The 24,536-nt window shown below is 36.5% G+C and overlaps 2 protein-coding genes and 1 long non-coding RNA gene across 5 annotated transcripts; 1 reads left to right on the top strand and 2 right to left on the bottom strand.

Moving 5' to 3' along the window:
• Window positions 1-6,997: 6,997 nt before the first annotated feature.
• LOC132703532 (uncharacterized) lies at window positions 6,998-14,755 on the top strand. 2 transcript variants are annotated; one of them, XR_009619098.1, is made up of 4 exons: window positions 7,010-7,131; window positions 7,618-7,778; window positions 7,829-8,043; window positions 14,618-14,755. It is a non-coding gene; the product is annotated as an uncharacterized LOC132703532 (long non-coding RNA). The 2 variants fall into 2 exon arrangements; XR_009619099.1 differs by lacking the exon at window positions 7,618-7,778 and having other exon boundaries at window positions 6,998-7,131.
• LOC132703530 (zinc finger protein OZF-like) lies at window positions 7,128-10,949 on the bottom strand. Its single transcript, XM_060672849.1, has 3 exons — window positions 10,692-10,949; window positions 9,745-10,636; window positions 7,128-8,016 (listed from the first exon to the last, which is right to left on the bottom strand). The coding sequence occupies exons 1-3, from the start codon at window positions 10,794-10,796 to the stop codon at window positions 7,589-7,591; spliced, it is 1,425 nt and encodes a 474-aa protein (XP_060528832.1). The 5' UTR covers window positions 10,797-10,949; the 3' UTR covers window positions 7,128-7,588.
• On the bottom strand, window positions 12,131-22,843 carry LOC132703531 (protein deadpan-like). 2 transcript variants are annotated; one of them, XM_060672850.1, is made up of 5 exons: window positions 22,704-22,843; window positions 16,872-17,061; window positions 14,568-14,731; window positions 13,316-13,561; window positions 12,131-13,257 (listed from the first exon to the last, which is right to left on the bottom strand). In XM_060672850.1, the coding sequence occupies exons 2-5, from the start codon at window positions 17,052-17,054 to the stop codon at window positions 12,522-12,524; spliced, it is 1,329 nt and encodes a 442-aa protein (XP_060528833.1). In that variant the 5' UTR covers window positions 17,055-17,061; window positions 22,704-22,843; the 3' UTR covers window positions 12,131-12,521. The 2 variants fall into 2 exon arrangements, with proteins under 2 accessions (XP_060528833.1, XP_060528834.1); XM_060672851.1 differs by having other exon boundaries at window positions 13,316-13,549.
• Between the last annotated feature and the right edge of the window lie 1,693 nt (window positions 22,844-24,536).

The following is a 24,536-nucleotide window of genomic DNA, read 5'->3' as shown; positions in this document are numbered from 1 at the left end:
GGAAAAGTATTCAGTTATTTTCGTTTTTATACACCCATATACAGCATCTTATACTCCCTGAAGAGGAGCCTGTTCGAACTATCCGGCCGCACTCCAGCGATACATCTTAGGACTTTTTTTTGGGATTTAAAAACAGATATCGCATCGCTTGAATTTGCCCAAAAGGTAATACCAAAGAGTAATCTGAAATGGATGTGAGCATAGTAGAAATTTCCAAAACAGTTTTTAAATTTTTTATTAGGAAACAATAAGTGTGCAGCTCTGAAAACATTAATTGGCATTTGAATATCAGAAATAATATATTATGCATCAACCGCGGTAAACGGCATATGACTCACGAGTTTAGTTTACCGAATGCGTTGCATACTATACTTTTTCTACGACCGTTAGTTTTTGGGTACATTTTCGCCATCAGAAATGACAAACGTCAAAATTCAAAGCGTGGGAAATATCTCCGAAAACATCCGATTGCTCCCAAACCCGTGCGGTAATATCGGACTCGGATTCGTGGGAAACGAAACTGGCGTGGTAAAGTCACGCTTCCCGCACGCTAGATCGGTGTGAAATTAGGTATTTTACAGAAGGGAGTATAAAAACACATTTGTAAGTAAACCTTGCTCATTTTCCATATAGTTCCTGATTTTCTTGTGCCCATTTCTGTGTTTTTATTATTAAAGTACAACATCTTCTTAAGAGAATGTTGAAAAAATTATGAATATTTGGTGTATTGCAACGGAAACGGTGTATATTCCTCTTATTCATATAAATTATCTTTTTTTTAACTAGCTTTTTAGCATATGTTCGTAAAATATGTATGGTACTAAAAGGGTTAATAATGGCATAAAAATGGACCGATGAGACCGGAAACCTTATACCAGGCAAAGTAAAATATGCCCATAATTTTGAAATTACGTCAAAAGCATAGATTGTCAAAAACTTCCTCATCATGGTTTTCCCATTTACATGCACGTTTTACACGTAAGCGTAGTGTATGGCCCGCTTTATATAGTCACGACGGAAGCAGATGCCACCGAAAAGAAACTTTTCCGCTTCAAACTGTCGGAGATCGCAGATCAAACCCGTTTGTCTGAATTCGTCCGGCCTAGGACCGAATCGGCAGCGACAAAGGGCGGCTAAAGCGTCGCCCTCCGTCAAACGAGACCTCTAATAAAGACGCCACTTAAAGGGTCGATTTTTCCTTTAAAAGACGCCACTCGAAAAACGCCGGTCCGGATAAAAAGGACTCGCTAATTAACGCGACGCTCTCGTCAACAACGAGAGAAACAAAGAAAGCAGCATAGTAAGTAAAAAAAATAAAATTTCCAAATCTTCGGGATAAATTTAACTTGCCGCTTGACATAAAAATAAAAATGTCCACTGTCAGATTACGAAAAACGAATTGGAGAAGAGAAAAATATATCCGAAAATGCTTCCACAAAACCTTTGCTTTGAGCCAGAGCATGGAGAGATGTTGAAGGTCTCTGAAGTCCAAGCAGCAGAGAAAATCAACTGCACGCTGATTTGTTTTTTCGTCGATTAGCACTTTTACCAGAAACTTCTTGAAAAACTTCTAAATTAATTTGAATAAACATCGCTGTGGCTCCCAGCCATTCTCATTCGCCTGACTTGAATCCTTGTGACTTTGAAAAATCACCTATTGTAGAAAGTGTGTGTCGGGCTTCCAGTACTGCTGTGAGGAATGAATGGCATCAGCAGGAAGTCATTTTTAAAATGAAAATATTGCGAAAAACAGTCTCATTACTTAATCCTCAGACCACGTACACCAAAACTAGTAGAAACCACAATACATCAATACGTCGCGTATACTAAGCAGATAATGCAAAAATACTTTTCTGCAAAAGAATATCCTTTAAAGCATGCGCTATGATTGTACTTCTGAGAACATTCACAAAAAGTTTATGTTTTATTTAGAATATTCTTTTGGGTAGATTTTTAGCACTTAGTTTTTTGATTACATATTCTACGACGAAAACAGAGATACCACGATTTAAATTTCATTAATTTATTTTCAAAACACCTAAATAACAAAATATATGAAATTTTAATTTTGTTAATAATTTCTATGAACCAACTTGCAATCAACAATAAACAACCGCTCCCTTTTCTATGTTCATAGGGCATAACAATAAACCAAAACAAAGGGCACCAAGGTTAACCAATATAAAGATGTAATTTGTCTATGGCCATAACCTCAATTTTGTCTGATGGGATTTTTCGGTTTTTGTACTTGTTGAAGGTAGAGTTCACTAGCAGCAAGGTGATTTTTCAAGTAAGTTGTAAGTAGCAACTAAAATAAAAATACCACTATACTTTCTCCATGAAAATTTTAACAATCTTTGAACTTTTTCCATTTAAGAATCTCCTGTGTCTGAGTTTTCAGGAATGTTTTGTTTTCTGCCACGACTAGAAGAAATTTACCCTTGCAGATTCAAATAACATATCTAGATTGATTTAATAAGTTACATATATCAGGAACATGTTTAGTCTTTATGATAAATACATGCTAAGATCGTAGTAGATACATTCTGCAGTATGTGCCAAGAACTTAAATATAATATAGAGTTGAGGTCGATACATGTACTTCAAGCTGTATCAAATCTTCGGGAAGTCTTACCACAGTTCTAAATTTTAAATAGTAAATATTTCAAAAATTTCTCATTGCTTTTGTTTATATAGTCTTTAAATAATGAACGAATAAGACTAAAATTGCGTCTATGGTGTGACATTTTACACCTTAACCAATTACGATTATAACTTTAAAACAATCACAAAACACTCAGAAAAAAAAACAATCCACTTTGGGAACCGATATCAAAAATTTAGGACGATTAGGAGGTTAAACCGCCATGTGCAATTCCACTGACAGAATCTAGGAAGTAGGTTATGTTCAATTCAGTTTACTACATTCTTCTTCTTTTGTTCGATAACCAATTGGTAATGGCATTAGCAGTGTTGGTCTTATTTCATAGCAATTATTGTGAACAATATTGTTATTTAACCATAGTCATAACTCTCACTCTTTCCGATTTTAATAACCACTCGTGTAATACAATTTCTCATTTATTAGATAGTCCCCCTCCCGTCTCCGTACGAGTGGTCGCCGGTAACGCGGTCTTATTTGCATATAAATCCCGCCGCTGCCAAATTGGAAAATTATGTAAAGCAGTTTTTCGATTGTTTGGCTCGCTCGCTGGAACGGCGGTTAATTGTGGACGATGTGGTGGCAACGCAATTTTCCACAAGTCGACGTTCGAAACCAAAGTGTAAAAGACTACATGCCAAAAAAAAAATCACTCATAAACTGTGTCCAAATCAACTGCCGCATTGAGCACGGAAAGCTGAAAACCCGTCTTCTTTTCATAATGACTTTGTTCAAAATGACATCAAGTCGCCTATGGACTACGTAAACCACGGAACATAAATTTTGTCACACAAATAACAGCTTTACTTTTATACTTATTATTTTTATTGATAAGTCTCACTTTAATAGAATAAAAGTGCTAAACAATTGTCACGTCCAAGAATCGTAAACCTAATAGGATTGCCCAATCCTATAAGACATACGTTCGCCAAAATTATCGATCGCACGTGGTCGCTTGTGACGTAAGTGAAGTCCTCTAACGGTTTTTTTGTATTCTGTCAATGCGTTTGAAGGCGTATTAGACCGTTCTATTTAACTAGTGAGTAGTGCGCTTATGTTTGTGTTAATTGTATTTCTGTAAAAAAAAAAACTTGGACAAAACAGTATTTTTAAGCTTAAACAGTATTTTTACATTACATTTATATATATTATAAAGCCTCTGATCATTTTTTGAAAAAAATTAGAAAATGGAACTTTTATTTTGAATCCCATCATGGTGATTCGTTTCGAAAAGGGCAAGAGGTGGTAAAAAACTTAGCAAAAAAATATTTAAAACATAAAAGGAATTATCATTTAGTTTAGTTAGAGATTTTTGTAAGCTGAGAACGGTAATTCGTATGAAGTTAAGAAATTTAAAAGCAAAATATAACGTTAGTCTAAAAAGAACATCTTTGCAAGATGATACTCGCAGAAAAAAAATTAGAAAGTATGGTAAAATTGTAAAATAAAGATTTAAGTATATGTAGTAATATGTATTTTTTATATTATCTACATATGAGGGTACATATAAATGCATATTATTATTTACCTACCACCTATAAATAGTTGTTATGTATGCCTAATATATTTTTTGTTTTTTAATATGTTTTTTAATTTCTAGTTTATAAGTATTTATTGATTTTCGTATATTTAAAATGGTAGAATGCCGTAAAACACAAAGTTTTACAAATAAATCGTCTTGTTCGCTAGTTTTATGTATTTATGTGTAACAATATTTAATTAATATATGCATTTCAAGATAATACATATAAGCCAAACTTGATTGCAATAGTATTATTTTTACCCTACCTAAAACCCTAGCCTACGCCACTGTCCAATAATTATTAAATAAGTACTAAAACGATTTAATGTTGACATTAGATGAAAATAACGAGTGATTATCCAAACAAAATGCTATATTAACCACTCAAAATACTCAAAGTCCATCAAAACTCGGGTCAGTTTCAGATTATTTCCATTGGCGCGTTTACATAGTAAACGCTACTACGCCAACCAGCTATACGTTTCTGCGTTATCCCCGTTACGATCTACTCATTACATGACGGTGAAAAATTTTAAAGTTATAAAGTAAATTACGACCGTAATTTTTTCTCCAACGTCGCTTCGCATTTTTCACAAGTCCGTTGAAAAACCAGCGGCTTTTCACGAGTCCTAATTATGCCGTGTGTGTGTGTGTCTATATGGGCGCTTTTTTCTTTGATCGGGCGAAACGTCAAGCACCGCCTGCCGCGTCGGGAAGATCAAAGTCGGCGGGATACAAAAGGAAGTAATTTGCAGTAGTGGCAATGGAAGGCGGGCGAATAAAAGTAGAGGAGGCAATCCCGTCGCCGTACAAAAAGTAAAGCAATTTTCATATTCGCGTTGAAGGGGTAATATACGAGGTAATTCAAATACTGAGAGATGCCAATGGCGGAGGTAGATAGGAGATACGAAGATCATCGGGTTGGGTCTTTAACAAATTGCATTTTATATACTCTAAGCCATATTGGATTTTTAAAGCAAATAATGGTAAAGTGAAAATCTCTAAAGATGACAATTACGTTGCATCATAAATTGTAGGAACTAATAAATGGACGTAATTCGGTGATAAGGTGAGTAAGGTCACGAGGTTATGTTATGTCAACTTTCAAAGACAGCTGTTAAACGCGACATTACAAATTGGAAATTGTCTTTTTCTAATACATTAAAAATAATGATTCTACTGTCTTTACTAGTAAATAATATACTAACGAAATTGTCTTTTGTGATTTATAGTACAGTTTTTGTTTTATCCGTTTATATTCGTGTAGCTGAAAAGTAGCATTGCAAATGAGCTCTCGGTTCAACAATTGTACCAGAACGGGTGGAAAATCATTTGTATGATGAGTTTTAAAGTGTTTAAATCGATTTTCTGTTTAATACGTTGGTTATTTTGAGATGGAGCGTCATGATCGGAAGAAATTATTACAAGAAAATCCCGATATTGATGAAAGTAAACCGTAAAATAGTTGCTGTTGTGTACCGTATGAAATGTTTTTGTAGATATCAGATAAAACTGCAATTAGTATATTAGATCCATTCATTTTAGTCGTAAATAGTTTAATCCAATTAATTCAATTTAATTCAATTTGTTATATCATTATAACTTGAGTGTAATGGTTCAAATTTGAAAAACAGACATCATTGTTTTTTTATATACTTAACTTTAGGTAAAAGATTTTGGTCCTTAAAACTAACACATTTGTTGATTAATCTTTTTAAAAATAGTTATTTTAAAATGACATGCCAAATCTGTCAAGTATGGATTAGATACACTTAGAACACAGACTCCAAGTCAGCAACCTTGAGACAAAGTCTTATAACTAAGGGATTCCAAAAAAATACACGAGCTCTTGTAAAGTTAAGTTCAATATTCCCTTAAGTGCTACTAATTGTTTTAGTTTTGTTTTTATCGTTAAGTTAATTTCATTATGTTAATAATAAGTTTTTTTTTAATTCTTGATTATAAAATATATAAAATTATTAATTGCTTTAATTTTGTTTTTATTTGATTGATCCCGTTTTAATCCGGATTAACTGTCAGGTATAAACGATTTGGCACTCGATATAACGTAGTAACTTAGTTGGCGAGAATTAATAAACCTTGGTTCTCAGATTAACCATGGTGGCTGATTCTGTGGGAAGCATTGCACATGGCACATAGTACTTAGTTTATTCTCTGCAGAATACGCTCTAATCGGTTAAAAACACTTGTCATGGATTTGATTTAGGTTAAGTTGTAATAGTTAGTAATGAGCCTTGTGCGCTTGTTTAAGAGCAGTTATTCTGTGGTAGATGTTACAGTTGACAGCTAAAGGTTGAGGCTACAGGACGAAAAATGAACGTGCACATGTTTTAACACCTTTTTTATTTAACAAACACCGATTGATAACAAAACAAGCATCACACTTACATGAAACATTACATTTGTGGCATGGTTCCTTCGTTTTCGTCATTTACTCCGGCTGAAAGTCGGATGGGACGCGGTGGAAGCGAGGGGTAGTCTTTTTTTTAATGTTTAAGTTAAAACTAGAGATCATTTGCTTATCATACTAAATCATGGAATAAATTATTCACGAAACGCGGCAATGGGCGAGTGTCCCTAATAGATATGCGCAACGTTTTATAAATTGTACGAAGAAGAACTATGGTCAGTTTTCATTCGATATATTCATTAAGGTCCAGCTATTTATAGCTACTAGAGATAAAAAGGCATTGTCTATGCCGTATATGAAGCAAATATGGAATGAATTGTTGGGAAGGTTCATTCAACATGCGCATGCGCGATATTTAAAATTCCAAATCCTGGGGCGATGACAGATCGTCAATAAGTGCGGGGTTTTTTAGGGCCGATTTTTTTCAAAATATGCCTAGATCTTGTTAAACGTTGTGGAAAAACGAGTTAAGTGTGTAGAAATAGCGATTTCGAAAGAAATTGGAGCAAAGTGCAGGTTAGTAGACCAACCAACATTAATTCTCAGCATAAAATAAAAAATCTCTTGTTAAACGGTGATTTAATCTATGATATAATAAATATTGCACAAGCTGATACAGGATACCGATTATGAAGGTTTGATATTTTAATATAAATTTATTTGTCCAAAGAACGCCCTTCGGCTCGATCACCATCGACACCACAAAGTCATTAAAAACAAAATTCAAAAAATGATCACAGAAGTCTCTTACAATAGGTAAAATATTACCATTGCTTTGCGAGATAAATGGCAAGGTCCATAAAATTGATTAGAAGTTCGTCCTCTAATTTTGAGCTCTTTGCAATTACCTCCGCAAACATAATTGTTCCGAATAATTTTAACAGTTGCCAGCAGATTACGATTCCAATAATAAACAAGATGTCCAAGCATAGTTTCGTATTTAACGGGGCAGACATTAAATGAACTCTAAAAATTATTCCTTCTTATCGTTTCCATTGCTAGTCTGGTCGTCTTCCTCCACGCCCACACCGTGCACCTCTTTCGCGTGGTTATCGAGAAACGACTGCTCCGCGAAATTCTCCGAACAGTTGGGACACTTGATCAACTGGTGGAGCCTCACGTGGACTCCCAACGCGAGTTCCGTAGCGAAACCTCTGCCGCAGGTCTCGCAGAAAACTTTGCACTCCTCCTCTATGCCATGCTTCGATTTCAGGTGACACTTTAGCGTCACTTTCTGCCTGAACCCGGAGTCGCATATCGTGCAGATGAAGGGCGCCTCGTTGGTGTGCTGGCGGACGTGGGTCCTTAAACCGTGACGGCTGGCGAACCCCTTGCCGCAGTATTCGCACACGTGAGGGCGTCGTTTCTCGTGGATCGACCTGATGTGGTTTTGGAGGAACACTGGGACATAGATGAGTCAAATCAAACGTATGTATAGCATTTCCAATATTTGGTCATAAATTATTAATCAAATATAAAGGTCAATTTATGACAGATATCGGCTTAATAAAATTTTATTTGGAAAACAATTAAAGACAAGAAGACATTACTGACTATGGAAAGGGCGTTAAGCACACAGGTACTTTCCGACATTGGTTGGTTGTTCTTTTTTTTTTTATAGGAGATAGGAGTAATTCAGGAACCTTAATGATTTTATTCAAAATTTTAAATAGCGTACAGATATCAAAAAACCTTCTTCTACTTTCTGAAGAAGACAGATTTAATTGTTTCATAGTTTATTATATATTCAACTCACAACCTACGTCTTAGAAATTTTTTTAGGTTTTGTTTATGTACTGGCTTCAAATACAGTACTTCCGTACTCTAGGATGGAGGGAACCAACATATTAGACCTCTCTAATTGTGATGACATTATTAAACCCTCTCATGGTGCGAATCGCAAACCCTAGCAATATCATTGCTCGATTAGTAATTATATCAATATGGTTGTCAAGGTTAGCTCGCTGACTAGTCATATGCCAAGATGTTTCCTAGGGCTTGCCTTTTCAAATGCAATGAACTTGTTTAATATATAGTTATAGCCATCACCGATTTCGTATTCATTATTTAGAATCTGGGTATTACAGAGTGGCCTAGAAAAATTTTAATCTTCTTTATTTGCACTGTCGAATCAACAGAAGTACCTACTAACAAGCATGTTAAAAACACTCTGTTTCACCAAAAGTAATTTTTTTTTATTAATTTTCTATTCAGCTTTAATAATATACTCTTTACTGCCGCTGCAGTACCCTTTGTTTTCTGAATTATTTAATGTACCCTTTACGAGAGCCCACAGGTAATATTCCACTAAAGAATAATATAATGATGAAGTCTTAACGACACACAAACTAGATTAAATAATCCTAATAAAATAATTTTGATATCGAAAATAGGTCCAAAAACATTAAAATAAATAAATAAAAATGCACCACCTCTGTATGTATCTCTAGACCATCTTTATCTATTGATTTGTACTATATTTTAAACCTAAAAGCAATTAAAACGTTTTTTTATTCTATATTTCATACTATAAACGTTACGCAACCAGATATATCACCTCCTTAATGTGATCAGTTATATTTTAGCATTCCAATGTTTTCTGATGTAGTCTCAATTACAGAACAGCAATAATAGTCGTCTGTGGTCTGAGCCAAATTGTATATAATTTGACGTTACCCGCAAGTATTTTATGGTCTGTGCTTTCTAATGCGGTTGTATCGTTTTGTTTTTTTTTTTATTGTAAAAAAGCAAAAATATGTTACTTTTTAGTCGGAAAAACAGTTTCGGATATTCGCCAACTAGTTTTAACCAGTTTCTAACTTGCTGGCTCAACGAACATGCTTTCATTTTAACGCGTTGCAAATATCTGATTTCGTTTAATTCTACGTTTAATATTATTCATAAAATAACGTATAGTTCTTGTACTACGTCTGCTTTTGCTTATTTTTGTGAGAAAACTGACTTTGTGAAAGGAAATGGTGTTTATGCCTCTATACTGTGAAGTTTGCAAAGAACTTGCAAAGAAGAAATTTTTAATATTGTTACTTAGGTTGGTTACCATAGCAACACTGCTAAATGCCTATATTTGAATCATAACACCAATTTTAGCACTCAAAACTCGTGACTCACTCTTTTGAAAAAACGCTTTTCCACATTCGGTACACTTGAAGTTCCTCTCGCCGCCGTGCGACTTCTTCCGATGCAGCAAAAAGTTGGACCTCCTCCGAAACGATTTGCCACACTGCTCGCAAACATATTCCGTATCGCTTTTCTTATGGCAGTAAAACATGTGACCCCTCAAGCTTTCAAAATTTTTGCACATCGCGCCGCACACGTTGCAAGTGGCCGGGTCGCTGGAGTGTATCATCATGTGTTTGTACATGTTGTCCGCGCGGAGACTCTTCCCGCACAATTCGCACGTTTTTTTGTTGTGTTTGGCCAAATGCAATCTGTAATAGGGCCTGTTCTTGAATACCAAATTGCACTCTTCACATTTCAAATCTTTAGTTTTGCCCTGGTTATTGCTGGGTTTAAGAGAGCAATCCGGCACAGTTTTATCACAAATTTCTGGTTGCATTTTTGCTACCGAGACATTGCGTTTCTGCAAGTTATTGCTGCCTTCGGGTTTTAATACCTTTTTATTCAGTCCATTAACTTTACAAATGTACACTTCATTCAACTGTCCCTTTATTTTGTCCACGTCGTCCACATTGGGGACTTTGTGCGTGTTCACCAAAGGCTGAAGACATTTCATAAACTCGTTTTTATTTTTCAGTAGTATTGGGTCCTTATTTTCCTCGTTGGGTGCAGAATCTAAACTTACACTAGCTTTCGTGTCCACTAATACCAACTCGGGCTCTATTTTAACCTGCACGGCGGGCCCTATCTTGGTATCTTTCGCTAATTTCGCCTTTAGAACCTTCTGGGAATTGATAATTTTTTTTCGTATAAGAAACGCGAATCTTATATCTTGGGCGCATTTTGTACACGAAATTTCCGGCAAGTGATCGTTGGCTCTTATCTGCAAAATGTTTTGTGTCAACAAACCCGTAAATGAACAATTTCAGTTTGCCTACTTTCAGAGAGGTTAACAACTCGACGACAACGGAGAAATTGTTTTTGTAAATGTTTATCTCAGTATCTGTCTCGCGAAGACAGAACCTACATATTTTCGCCGACATTTTCCTGAGTAATCATTTAATAATACATCGTTTAACGATTTACAAAACACCCCAATGTTGTTTACTAAATAAACAGGCTTAGAATAAGAGAGAGAAAATACAACATGTTCTTGGCTGGGCAAGATAGTGGTGGCCATTCGCCCATTTTCCAGCATTCTTTAGGTAACTTATCCAACACGTAAAAAAAAACTATAATCAACAATTGTTCTCAAGTGTCAAAAAAGATTTTGACCAGTTACAAAAAACGGTCATCCCCGCCCATCCGCCCTTCAATCGGCGTGGACGACAAAAACAGCGGGATCGACAACAATTACACACTTTAAAACTTTCAATAAACACTTAGGAAACTAAAACCACACGATCGAAACCGATATCAAGTTTTTGGGAAAATCGCAAAGGATTCTGCTGGGAGCGAGCGGAAGTTAAGTCGTCATGTGCAATGCTCGTCTAGAACGATAAAGATATGAATTTTACAACACGGATAAAAAATGGAGTCAAGTCAAGTCAATTATGCGTTTCACAAAAAATGTTGGGCGCAACTGCTAGGATCATTTGCCCATTGCCGACTTCCGTCGAGGATTTTCGCTTCTGGTCAATTGATCACCACGTACAAAGAAGAAAAATAACCAATAATTTGCTCAGCTAGCAAAAAGCGATTCTGACCGATACCAAAAAAAATCGGCTTCCCCCCGCTTCCACCGCGGACCATCCGGGCCCATCCGGCCTCCATACCGGCGTGAACGGAGAAAAACGACGGGGCCGACGACGATTATCACTTTAAGACGTACACTGAACACTCAAAACACTAAATCCACACCGTGGAAACCGATATCAAACTTTTTGGGACGAATACATGGGATTCTGTCGGGAGCGAACGGAGGTTAAACCGCCGCGTGCAATGCTCCACCACAGAATCATAAAAAATGGAATTTTTGTTGACATTTAATTTCTTCTTTAACTTCCCATGAATATAGGCCAAATGGCAGAGTTATTGGCCCAAAATAGATTATATTCTTTTTAGCGTAATTGGTTGGTTATTGAAGGCTTGCTTCACGAATAGTAAAAAGAAGAATAAGAAGAAGATAATCTTTATGATTCTATGGATAGCATTACTGTTTCGTTCTACTTTTGGTATCTGTTTCATTGTGTGTAGTGCACGTTCTGAGTGTTATCTCGGTGCTTATGGCCTTTTGGGTGCACATTAGGTCTTAGATTTGTTCGTGGTTGGTGATTCTGTAATTTGAATCATGTTAGTTCTCATATTTCCAATGTTCAAAACTGTTATTTTGGTAGCAGTTATTATAGTTTAAGATTCAGACTACTGGGATGTAGATTTTAAAGTATTAAAAATTTTCTACGGCCGTTGGTTAGGCGCTTGTTTTTTGGTTTTACATCTGAAATTGGGAGTTTTTGACAAGGTTCTGGATGCAGTTAAACACGAAGAATTAAAAAATAAATGCCTTTACTAATCCTATTAACTCATTAGGTCAAACAAAAAAAAAACAGTTGGAAAGGATGCAACGGGTGTTATTGAGGCCCTAAGGAGAAAATTCCATTCATTCAAAAAGTCACGCAACACAAATTAAAGCTTGATGTAACGACGGAGATCACAAATTCACATGAGCGGCAAAATATAAGGTATCCTATGCGCGGTTAATAACTGTTCCTAAAAATATATCTTTGATCTGATAACTATAAAATATGGCACGAAAACTTAAAACGATGTCACCAAGGCCTCCACATATCGTTGACGTCCTGATTGTCTTTCGCGGCACTTGCTCGGTATTCTCTGGGTTCCTTGGGTTGTTCGGCTCGTTGAAAATCACCGGTGGGCGGGGCAAAAGACGTCGACGGGTGAGCGAGCGTCGACGAAGGCACCACGTGGTGATTTACCTTGAGGATCTTTGCGGGCCTGGTGAAACCGGTCGAACCCTCTTGTGGAACGGTGCTCAGGATACCCTGATGCTGCTGTTGAACCTCGCAGAAATTCCTCTTGACGCCTCGCACGCCGGGTACCAGGTTTTCCTCGAAATGGGCGGAGTCATCCTTTTGTTGGGCCTGCTTGTGCCGCTCCGCTTGATTGGTGATGATGCACAGGGGTTCCGAAAATTTCTTCGCCTGTTCCACTTTCCTCTCGTGGTACTTGTGGATGGGAAACTTCATCGTCTTCACCTCCATCGGAGGCACGAACTGGTGTTTCTCGCTGGGCACGGTCGAAGAGATTTGAGGCACCTGGTGATCTTCGCCGGGGTAGGAGGGTTTCGGCTTGGGCAGGCCGGATTTGACCGGCCGGAAACCCCTCGGAGAGCGACTCCTCGCCTCCGGAGGACTAACCGGAGGACTGAGCGATTCCGTAGTGTGTTGGGGGGTAACTGTGACGAACGCGCTGGGCCGCTGGATCGGAAAGTAAGGCAAGTTGCTGGAGTTGGGCACAAGGAGTGCGAGCTCGCCGGTAGGCAACCTACAATGACCGGATGTTGATTGACTCCCGGAAAATTCCGATCGTCAAACGTCCGTACCTGCTCGGTATCAATTGTATGCCCTGCGGTATTTGTATTCTGGGGTTGTTGTTTTGGTCGTCTGACGCCGAGTCGTTTGGCGTCTGATTTCCAGAAAAAAGACCGCCGGAAGAGCCGAAAGGGAAGTTACCCAGAGTGGGAGCCGCGAACTGAGCCACTTGTTCGAGGCCGTTCATGCATTTTTGCAGGTGAGACGATACTCTCTGCTTGAGCGACGCGTCTGTGGTCTCCGATCTGTCCATAAACCTTGAAATTAGGTCAATCATATCGATGGTTTCTTGGGTTAACAATGCCTAGAGTGCAGTCGTATTAAGAAAATATGAACTTAGAGTCAAATTTGAATTTTACACAACTGATGAAGATAATGTTAAAAAGTTTTTGTTAGAAATGTAAACTTAAAGAAACAAAGTGACTAACAATGGAAAGCCCTAAGTCCTTTTCTTGTAATTTTTTGTATTACCTTTTTTTTGTTTTTTCCTGTATCCTCTTTTTTTTCCAACTATAGGAAACTTTTTCATTTAATCCGTTTAAGGATCGTACATGATACGCAAGTATCGATTTGAATATTAGTGTCAATGTCAAGGGGTTGAACTTGAAGTTTTTGTAATTGTTTTTAACTCCTTGTTTGCAATCATTAGGCTAAATTTTATGATACTTTCTGTATTATTTTGTTCCGAAACAATTATTATTGTGTGAAAAAGTGTTTAAAATAAATGTTCTGCGAAAAACCATGTACACGGAAAGTTAACTTGTGTTGGTAATATAAAAGGAAGATGAAGATCTGACTGAACCTGCATTGCTAATCAATAACCTTGAAATAAACATGTAAGGCGATTTTTCGCGTTTCTTTAAGTAAACGAGAGCAAGTTTGTTCCCATTTTCTAGCGAAAAAATATGTTAACTAAGGCAACCTACTGTGATGTGACGGATTTGCCCGGGCTTGGTTTGAATTTCAGTCAGCTGTTTGTGCCTTGATATCGAATGTTTTAATTATTTGCAACACACAAAAAGTCGGAACATAACTAGCCAACACTAATTCAAGTGTAGGATTGAACGGGTATTAATGTCATTGATGTTTGAATTAAGTGTTAAGTCTTGGGTTAACCGGCTTCTGATGTTCATCAAGGACCGAATGCTAGAGGCTGTCAGTTTTCAAGATGGCTCAGCAATGTTATCTTTTAAGGAGTGAAACATTTATTATTTTTAATAATAAGGTAGTTATATTATTTATTATCTAACAATTACAACTTACTTGTCAATTTCACGAGCGCAATCGTTGAAGCCGGTTTTGAATTTCCTCAGGACCGTGGGATCGGTGGCGACTGCGATGGCGAGCTGTTGACGTTGGATATTTTGCAAATGCTTGACCGCCATTTCAAGTATGTCCGCTTTTTCCAGTTTGGAGTGACGGGCGGGCTGAAAAATGGCGTTTTTTGAGCTCTTTTGTGTGTCAGAATTCAGTCGATCAGTTTTCGTCCTAGACCAGTCGATTTTTGGATTTGTTTTTTAGAACTATTTAAGTTTACGCCTATACAATCCAATTAACGGTATCATGCCTCCCCCCCCCCCCCAAAGTTTTTTTTTTAATGCAGAATAAACATCTGTTGGGATGGGTTGTACCACTGTCCTGCGAAGGTATTTGACTTAAAAAGTCAAAGCAATAAATGCACTATATTTTTGGTAGCACAATACAATAATAGCATGTAATTGGTATTAGGATATAATATACGAAATGTTCTCTTCTTTCTGGTAGGGCTGGGTGTTTGTTGAAATTTTATTATTTATTTGGTTTGCTAAAAGTTTCCCTGTCAGGTATAAAAAAACATTTTGTTTTATGTTGACGACCTACTTCACAGCCATCTAAGACATAAATTTTAAATTATTTTATTTTTGAATGTTGCTTTTATAGTTAAAAGCGCATATATGTCAAAAACTATGGGATTTGGGTGTTGGATATAATATATAAGAAATGTGTACAATTTTTAGGGGATTTTATTAAGCGTATAATGTACAAGGTGTCGAATACCCTGTATATATAAAATATATCTTGCAAATAGGTTACTATTTTTTGACGTTTTTTCCCAAATTTTAAATAAAAAAAGGGGGGAGCATTATAAATGATCACCCGGTACAGTGTGTCCCATTTTTTATGGTTTTGCGGCGTACCTACTTTATTAATATGGACTTTTTGGGCCTCTTATTGTTTGAATTGATGAGAAATAACGGTTTTCCTTGTTAATCGATAATATTCGGCGTTACCTACGGTGGCTGCTAAAGTTTAAAGCTTGGCGGTGTTTTTAGTAGTAATGACTCAAAAATAGCAAATGTTTTGTACTTGAACTGTCGCCTTTTATATATTTTTATTATATACGATATAAATTTCTATGGTCTTTAATTATTATTAAATTAATTTGTAACCAATAAAGCGACATTTTTGAAATACAAAATTGTTATTTTTTTAATATAACACCTTGTACGTCTTTTAATAATTTTATTAGGCTTGTTATGAGCTTTTTAAAGGCAATACAAAACATATATCTTTAATTTCACTTTTTTTTATGAGGAAAAAAAGGTGTTTATTTTCCTCATACGCCTTAATAGTCAAACAGTCATGACATTTCATAATTATCATTTTGACTCTTGACTACATTGGCAAAGAACTTTTTGTATGTAATTTATCTAAAGAAAAAAATATGTATTTTCCATGGCATTTTTACAAAACCAATAACAAGCCTAATAAAAGTTTAGATTACATATCAAAATTTGAGAGTGTCATGAGAAAACTGACTACGCCACTGGAATCTTATCTTTGTGAAAAAAATCCTATCGGGGCTAGTTTTCGCCGTTACACGCTTTTAGATCTAAGCGCAGCGCCTCTAGTGGTAATTCGGAGAAGCTCATTTACGAAGACGAATTTTTGGCCGACTTTGAGACCCGTTTCCATCTTTTTATCACAAAACCATATCGCTACTAGATATATAGGGACCCTGCTTATGCTGATAATACAGGAATTTTCGAAGCTTCGATGAAAAAAAATTTGGATGTGCCCAGATGTGTGGAGATGTCATTAAAAAAGAAAATTATCCAAAGTCCAGGTTAGTTGATGAAATTTAGAAATATATATCACTTTTGCCGTACTACCTTTTATATTTCGGGATTTGTAATAAAAAACTATAAGCTACCAACAAATATGACTTAATTGTTTCTCAAAATATTCACCCTGATGATCAATACTCTTTTCCATTCGATAAAACCAATCATCGAACCACTTTTCCCACATCGAATCGGGCACCTCCAAATCGCTTCTTCTGGTGTCAAAAATCGTCGCCAACGTAATTTATTCTTAATGTATGGGAATAAAAAGAAGTCATTAGGTGTTAAATCAGGACTATATGGTGGATGGATTGTCTGAAAGAACCTAACCTCAAAATGTCAAACTTCGCTATAAAAACGTTAGACGCCAGATGGCAACTCTAGTTTAAGGAAATCCCCAAATATAAAAGGCAGCCCTCGTCTAAAAGCTATATGAACAAGACCGTTGATGCAATCATCTTACGTCTTTATTCATGGCTTCCAAGATCAGGTGCTTGATCTCGTTGAGGCAGTTGTTTATCCGAGCGCGTCTACGTTTCTCCATGATCGGCTTGTGGGTTTTCCTGAGCTCCGCCTTCGACATCGTGCTGCCGCCATGTTGCTCCTGCATGCCGAGGGGTTCCAGTTCGTCTTCACTGATCGGCATCGTCAGACTGCCAATTAAGGGAAACGTACGGTTAAGAATATTCGAAGTTCAGAGATCTTTGTCTCGGATATATTTTTTACAATGTCAAAACTTCTAAAATATGGTCTGTGGATAGATCAAGACATGGATTTGGGTGTCGGGATTTAGAGGGAATGTCAATTTGGTTTAAATAAATGTGTCCGAAGATACAATAGTAAGGAGACACACGAGAAGTCCCGATAAAATGGCTAAATAAACAGTTTAGAAAAATGCAGCAGTGTGTGTTCCTGCTAATGCTAGTATTTAAAAAGAAGCGATCTGATGAGGAATTTCAATGAGGTACTGAAATCCCGGACACAGTTACATTACAATTGGCTCACATGGCGTGACGAAAAGCGACTACTCTCGTTACTAGATAGCAATAATCTGGAAGATCTAGAGTTTATCAGAGAAAAACACATTTATCTTCTTCAGTAGCCTGCACAGACGTCGCATCGTTTGCAGCTTCTTTAAACTAAAGTTTGCGGCTGTGCGTATAGCTGAAAATGCTTTTGGTGCCAGAATATGACCTCCTAATCGAAATAGGTTTGAATCATCTGTTTGTCCCATTTTTTTGCAAATACGGTGAATCAAAATCGTGACAATTCCGCGGAACGAGAAGATGTTGAGGTTGCAGTAGTGCAACCGAAAGTAAACTTATTAGGGACATTACTTCAGAAAAATTGAAACAGTCTATTAACGAGTCATCCAAAAGCAGCCAAACCGCTTCCTGAATACTGCCTATTAGTAGTCCGTATAAAGAGGACTCGACAGATTCAGACGACATCCGAATAAAATGAAGAATTGTGCTTGGACATATTTGCACATAACACTGGGCTGGACTTGAGAAAGGAGAATTTTACTGTGAATTTTGTTGGGGTACAAATAAGTTTTAAATGAAAATGAAGAGGTTTCACAGGTTTGTTAGGTTTTTAAAGAACTGACTTGAAAACTATATAATTTAAATTTAGGAACTTATGACAATGGCTTCTAAATATTTTTTTACCGTGACATTTGATAAATAAATCCTTTCTTTACTATGACAATTAACAAAGGTTTGGAAAACATAAATATCTGTTTCACCAAAATAAAGAAACTAAGTTTTAGTAAATATAACCAGGCCAAACTTGCTGCAATTCCAGGGAACAATTTAATAACATAAAAATTAACACAAATTGATACTATGCAGGTGTCAATGTCAATGTAAATGTGTCAACCACAGGCCAACTTTAATTCTAGGTTAGTTTCGCTACAACTGGATGCTCATAATATGCACTGCAATGGTGTTGAATTTGATCTTATGAAAGATAGATATCAACAGAATAGGAACCAGTAGACAACATCGGCAAAATTAATAAGATAAGAATAGAATTATACATACATGGTCAACACCAACCAAAAATTTTTTTGCCGACAACTTTATTTTCACGTTAGTATGGAACTTGTTTGGGATGTTTGGGGGATGAACCATCAGTCGTTTGTTGTTGTTGTGCCAACTATGGGGGCCGTTTGAGGATAATCTTCAAGCTAATTGTTGTGAAACAACCTCTCAGCGTTTTGAGGTCATTCATTATAATTATTTTCTTTGCAAAAGTAACAAATTAAAGCACAGTCTGCAAGAATATCAAAAATCGATTCCTCAGATAAATATATTCATTCATCATTTCATCCGAAACTGACGACATTCATTTTAGAAGAAAAAATAAGCCCATGAAATTGTGTACCAGTTTAATGCAAATAGCTATATATCAGTAAATTCTTTTTGAACCATGCAATTGAATTTTAAAAAGAGCTAAATACATACTAAAAAACGTGATATGATTTGTAGCTATGCTTTAATTACAGTTGATAAAATACTTAATCTTGGGAAACTACCCTATCCTAGAAACTATGGGAAATGGAGCCAAAAGTTAAAAACAAAAATTAATTGGGGTATTACAAACCTTCAATTTATTTTAATGTTGTATATACAGGCTGTTTCATTTTTCGTGGTCGAGTATCAATTTTCTTATTTTAAATGGATATTACTTCATTTTTGAATTCTATACAAAATTCTAGACATATTTTGTGTATAATATCCTACACCGCCGATAGGTACCAACACCAGTGAAACACCCCGTATATTATTTCTTTACCGATTAAATTTTTCTGTATTTGATATATATTGATTGATATAAATCGTAGCCATTTTTCATAATTTTTGCAGTATGAAAAGTAATAAAAGTGACAAATTTTTGGAAAAAATGCTTTAAAAGTGTATGGTGTTCAATTATTTACCTTTTTCCACATTTTTGCCACTACCTTATCTCAGTTAAATACAAAAGTTAATTGGGGTATAACAAACCTTTGATTCATTTTAATTATGTATGTACAGGCTGTCTCATTTTGCCTGGGCGCGTTTCAACTCTCTTATTTTAAATGGAACGCCTGGTATACTACTTCATTGTTCAATTCTATACAAAATTCTAGACATATTTTGTACATAATGTCCTATACTTAGGTCTAACCGTTTTTGACATTTTTAATTTTTTATGCGAAAAAGGATTTTTTCATTCGGAAGCATTTATTGTTTCATTTGAGTAAGTTTTGTTGTCGACAAAGAACTGGAATTACGGATTTCATAAGAAATTTCGATACATATTAATACAGGGTACGCGAAAAAACCTATACCTCAACACAAACAAGTCTCCCATTTTATTCAAACTTGACACGCGCACAAGAACGGTTTGAAAACTGTAAGAAGCAAGTTCGTCATTTTATAGCAAACAAACCTAGTATCGGTTGAATAAAATTGAACCACAGATTCTTGGTTTGCTTCTTTCCAAGGAGATCACGATCTATTTCTCTATTGACGTCAGCAACATCTCCAGATTTGAACGAATGTGAATTGTCTTTCGCATATGCGTCTAGGGACTTTTCCGTTTGACAGTTTCGGTTGCTCAACTAGAGATGGCGCTGGCGAACGGAGCTGTACGAAAGTGGCCACGGCAAGGGGTTTAGCGGCACGTGGGACGTAGTGTCAGGTAGAAAAATGCCGGCTCGGACGCTCGAAAGTCTAATTTCGCCGGGCTGCTTCCATTACCTCGAAGTTCACGGGGTGGTCTTAAAAAAGGACCAAGTTTTTTAAGCCGAAGGCTTCGGTTATGAACGCGCGCCGGGTTTTACAATGTTGTCTCCTTAATTACAAACTAGAACCGCGCTAATAAGTTGCAGCTAGTTATAGTTGCAATATAGTGTTCAAGTGGTGCCCTTTTTATGAAAAAAAAAAAAACGAAACGCTTGCTGCGTGTTGCCGATTATAAATGAGACGAAAATACTCAGAAAACCGTTACAACTTATTGATAAGTATCCTGGCAATATAGTCCATGCGTTTTCTGCATTGGGCGGTCGCAAAACAATGATTTTCATAATAAATCATCAGTTACATAATTAATTGGGGATGGTAGCAAAAAAATTTTTCAAAAACAGCAACTGTTTAGATATCCGGAAGGATAATCTTAATTTATAGCGACTAATAATACATTGCTCAAAGCTCATACTCCAATTTTTAATTTGATTGTAATTGTTAAGAAAAACTGGAAATTTTTGACAATATGAAACCGCGATTTTGCACACAGTTTACCACCTATAAAATAAACTTTATATAACTTCACACTTAAAGAAGACTAAGGAAATAGTAACACTTACACTCTGCTTAGAGCCTTTTTAAGGAACGAGTCATGGAATATTTATAGTTTTTTTTTTCCTTTTTCCTAAGTTTATAATATCAATTTTTATTTTTACTTTTTTTGTTTTCTTCGTATTGAAAATGTATTTTTTGTTTTCGGGAAATAATAAATAAATAATATATTTCACTTATATTAGTTTGTTCTATTGAGGTTTCTTGTAATTACTGTCGCAATTAATGAGACTTATTTACTGGCGCGTGACGTCATGAATTACTTACAGTGACAGAAGTTAACGGAAACTTTTGGCTATATAGCTCGTACGTCCCCTATATGTTCGAGTCCAAAACTGCGGTTTTACACACATTTTACAACCTTCAAACCCACTTTACTTAGCACTCAAAAAAGATGAAGGAAATAGCAAGGATAGTTGACAACGTAATATTGTTATTTTTGTTTTGTTTGTATTAAAAATCCACTCAGTTTAACCTTATATTGACTGGCCCTTTTTATGGAAAGCGTATTTGTTTTTGGCGATTGGCTGGAGAAGACGTGGCCAAAACTAGCAGAAAAGTATCCTGCTGACGACATTTTTAATGCTGACGAAACTGGTATTTTTTACGAAATGACGCCAGATAAAACTCTCAAATTTCGAAGCGAAGATGTGTGGGTGGGAAACTTTCTAAAGAACGTATAACAGTGTTAGTAGCTGCCAATATGAGTGGAAGAGAAAAAAGAAAGGTAGTCGTAATTGGAAAATCATTTTCCGGCCACTTACAAGGCAAACAAGTCTGCACGGATGACATCGCAAATTTTTGTAGAGCAGAATTAAAGGGGAAGCAGAATTAAAGGGGAAGAAAATGTTACTTCTCTTAGATAACTGCCCTGCACATCCCCATATTCCAAATCTACGGAATATTGAATTGGCCTTTCTTCCAGCCAAACCAACAAGTGTATTACAGCCGATGGACCAGAGCGTAATAAAAAGCCTTAAGAGTCGATACAGGAAAAACATTTTAATGGAAATGATCGACTCCTAAGACAAATATTCCATTAATATGCAGTCAACTTTATTAGTAAAGCTTGACAAGAGGTGACAGCAGAAACCATTCAACACTCCTATGGTCATGCAGGACTTATTACCGAGACAGAACGCGAACAGGACTTGTAAGATGATCAGCCACTAAGGGAGTAGATAAAGCAGTTTCAAACAATTACGTTTACAAGTGAGGAGTTGCAAGATTTTCTGGTGATAGATGAGGATTTGCGTACAACAGCAGACTTGATAGAGGAATCCATATTACAACAAGCAAGAAAGGGCGAGGAAGAGCACCAAGAGGATGAAGAAGATGAAGAAGTTAATCTGGGACCACTCCAACCATTCAGCAAGCCCTGTATTCAGTTAAGCTGCTAGAGAATTTTTTTATGTAAGCCTTTGTTAGGCAAATGTCTGTGGGATTTGTTGAACGTATTCGATTTACAGGTGTATGTTCAGAGTGTCCTTTGCGGTTTTGCTTTTACAATTTTCAATTTTTCATTATTTTTTAGTTTCTTATAAAAAAATTTATTTTACTATTACAAATATTTCCATTTGCCTAAAACGTGCTTAGGCAAATACCGTTTGGCTATTCAAATAGCATTTGTCTAGTTACTTAGCACCAAGCCTATTTGCCTAGGCAGCTAGCATTTGCCTAGACAAATGCCTAGAATTTCAACTTTAATAACCCCTGATAGACTTCTTCCTTTGCGCTCATTCCCCAAGTTTTAAATTTTCTCGGGCAGATTCGTTCTTATTTAAATTATTTTAAATCTAATAATTTATTGTTCAGCTCTCAATTCTCAAATGATTTGTACTTTCAACTAACTAATCAAGCAATGGTCCAGCTATTTCGTCGCCTACAAGGGCCCGAGAATAGAGCCTTGCGGAATACCCGAACGCGAAAAATTAATATTTCACGGAACTTACGGTTTCTGCCTCACCGGCGACGTTGGGATAATCCTTAAATCAAATCGCAAAGCACTGCTAACTCTGTCGTCCGAAAACGGCGACCGATAACCGAAAAAACTCCGTCACCGAATTCCGTCGCCGGACATGGTAGTCCGTCACTTGACCTGGTACAAATGACGTGCAATTATCAAAAACTTCCGATATACATTCCGATAGATCGTGGGAATCTACCCCCACCCCTTTGGTGGGCCGGTGCACTCTTCTCTTTCTTGCGCGCTGCAAGGTGGTCCGTGTGAAATGCCTTTAGTTCGGATGGACTTTCCCACGAGCAGGGCCGCACTCGCTCACCGCGCCCGAGATCCCTAATTGGATCGTCGCGAAACACGATAAGGAAATGTTCTGGTAGAGTGCTTTCACAAATAAGCGGTTTTCGCTTATCGAATGCTTGCGTATCGGTATGCTGTACGTGGGCAATGTAAAAGGATGTAGTGGCATGAAAAGTTTATAATTAATTTTATGAAATATGTTAGAACAAGCGTATAAAATGCCAGTTCACCGAAATTGTTTTTTCGACTACTGACGAACTCGACTCTCTGCACATCCAAAACGGATTGGCGTCGTATCTTTGACAGATAATATAGCTGGTAGGTGGTTCAATGGCTTCGTCGTCTTTTATATTTTTATAGTTTGAAAATAGCAAATGAAAGCAAAGCAAGTGTGATACTTTAAATGATGTCATTGTACATGTGAAATTTACGTTTTTTACTTAATTGTTTGATAATGGAAAATTTCTGAGATCTAAATATTGGAATAAGTGGCTTTTAACAATTGAAAATGAACATTATGAAGTCACAGGTTTTCGGTAATCTGCTACAAAGATGTCAAATGTGCTTTCGTTGTTCGAGAAAACTTTGTTTGGTCAACAATTGTTTTTCTTCGACACACTCAAAAGTCAAAAAGAAAATTATACCCCAATAATACCTTATAAAGAGGTAAGCCAGGTTTAAATTTTCTCTCTATTGTATTGTATTGTATTTCACTCTCTATAAAATTGACAGTTGTTGACAATTCTTGTTGACAATACACTACTTACTCGTATGTCTGATTTCAAAGCCTCCTTCGACTGATACAACTCAAGAAAAGCAAGAAAAAGCAAAACATGTTCCAGTATTTAGTTGTCTTCACCTGTATGGCCGTTAGATATGTAAGAATTTTATGTGGAAGCCATATTATACAATACAACGATAAATTAGTTATCTAACATAGAGTTTTGACAAATAGAAATTAGTGGAAAATTAACGTTTACCCAATGGAATTATTCAACAAATGGAACAAAAGAAGGCAATAATAGTAATGAAGTAATAATAATAATTTACATTTTCGCAAACCAACACAGATACATTCACCGACATGACAGTAAGAATTGACAAACGTCAGGGCGTGGGAAATATATCCGGAAACATCCGATTGCTCCCAAACCCGACCGTTAAAATCCCCGGAAATGTCCGAAGTGGCTGGGATTCATGGCAAACGAAACTGACGTGGTAAAGTGACGCTTCCTGCACGCTAGATTGGTGTGTAGTTATGTATTTTACAGAAGGGAACGGTATTTGACTCACGAGTTTATTGGACAGCAGCGGAGCGCAGCCAAGCGAGTTTTTAATAAACGAGTGAGTTAAAAAGTTTACCAGACGTATTGCATACTATACTGTCAGAATTGACAAACGTCAAAATTCAAAGCGTGGGAAATATCTCCGAAAACATCCGATTGCTCTCAAATCCCGGAAATGTCCGAAGTGGCTCAGATTCATGGGAAACGAAACTGACGTGGTAAAGTGACGCTTCCCGCCC

Source organism: Cylas formicarius, unplaced genomic scaffold, assembly GCF_029955315.1.
Source record: "Cylas formicarius isolate icCylForm1 unplaced genomic scaffold, icCylForm1.1 PGA_scaffold_6__28_contigs__length_40554024, whole genome shotgun sequence".
Lineage (NCBI taxonomy): Eukaryota > Metazoa > Arthropoda > Insecta > Coleoptera > Brentidae > Cylas > Cylas formicarius.
This window is presented reverse-complemented; position numbering and strand designations above follow the sequence as displayed.

Excerpts from the sequence above, each read along its gene's own strand:
- LOC132703531 (XM_060672850.1), bottom strand. The coding sequence starts at position 17,054 with ATGCCGATCAGTGAAGACGAACTGGAACCCCTCGGCATGCAGGAGCAA. Across the intron at positions 14,732-16,871 it reads TGGAAGCCATGAATAAAGAC|CCCGCCCGTCACTCCAAACT; the intron begins GTAAGATGATTG and ends GCCATTTTTCAG. Across the intron at positions 13,562-14,567 it reads TGCGCTCGTGAAATTGACAA|GTTTATGGACAGATCGGAGA; the intron begins GTAAGTTGTAAT and ends CCTAATTTCAAG.
- LOC132703530 (XM_060672849.1), bottom strand. The coding sequence starts at position 10,796 with ATGTCGGCGAAAATATGTAGGTTCTGTCTTCGCGAGACAGATACTGAG. Across the intron at positions 10,637-10,691 it reads AGTTGTTAACCTCTCTGAAA|ATAAGAGCCAACGATCACTT; the intron begins GTAGGCAAACTG and ends AACATTTTGCAG. Across the intron at positions 8,017-9,744 it reads AAAAGCGTTTTTTCAAAAGA|TGTTCCTCCAAAACCACATC; the intron begins GTGAGTCACGAG and ends TCTATGTCCCAG.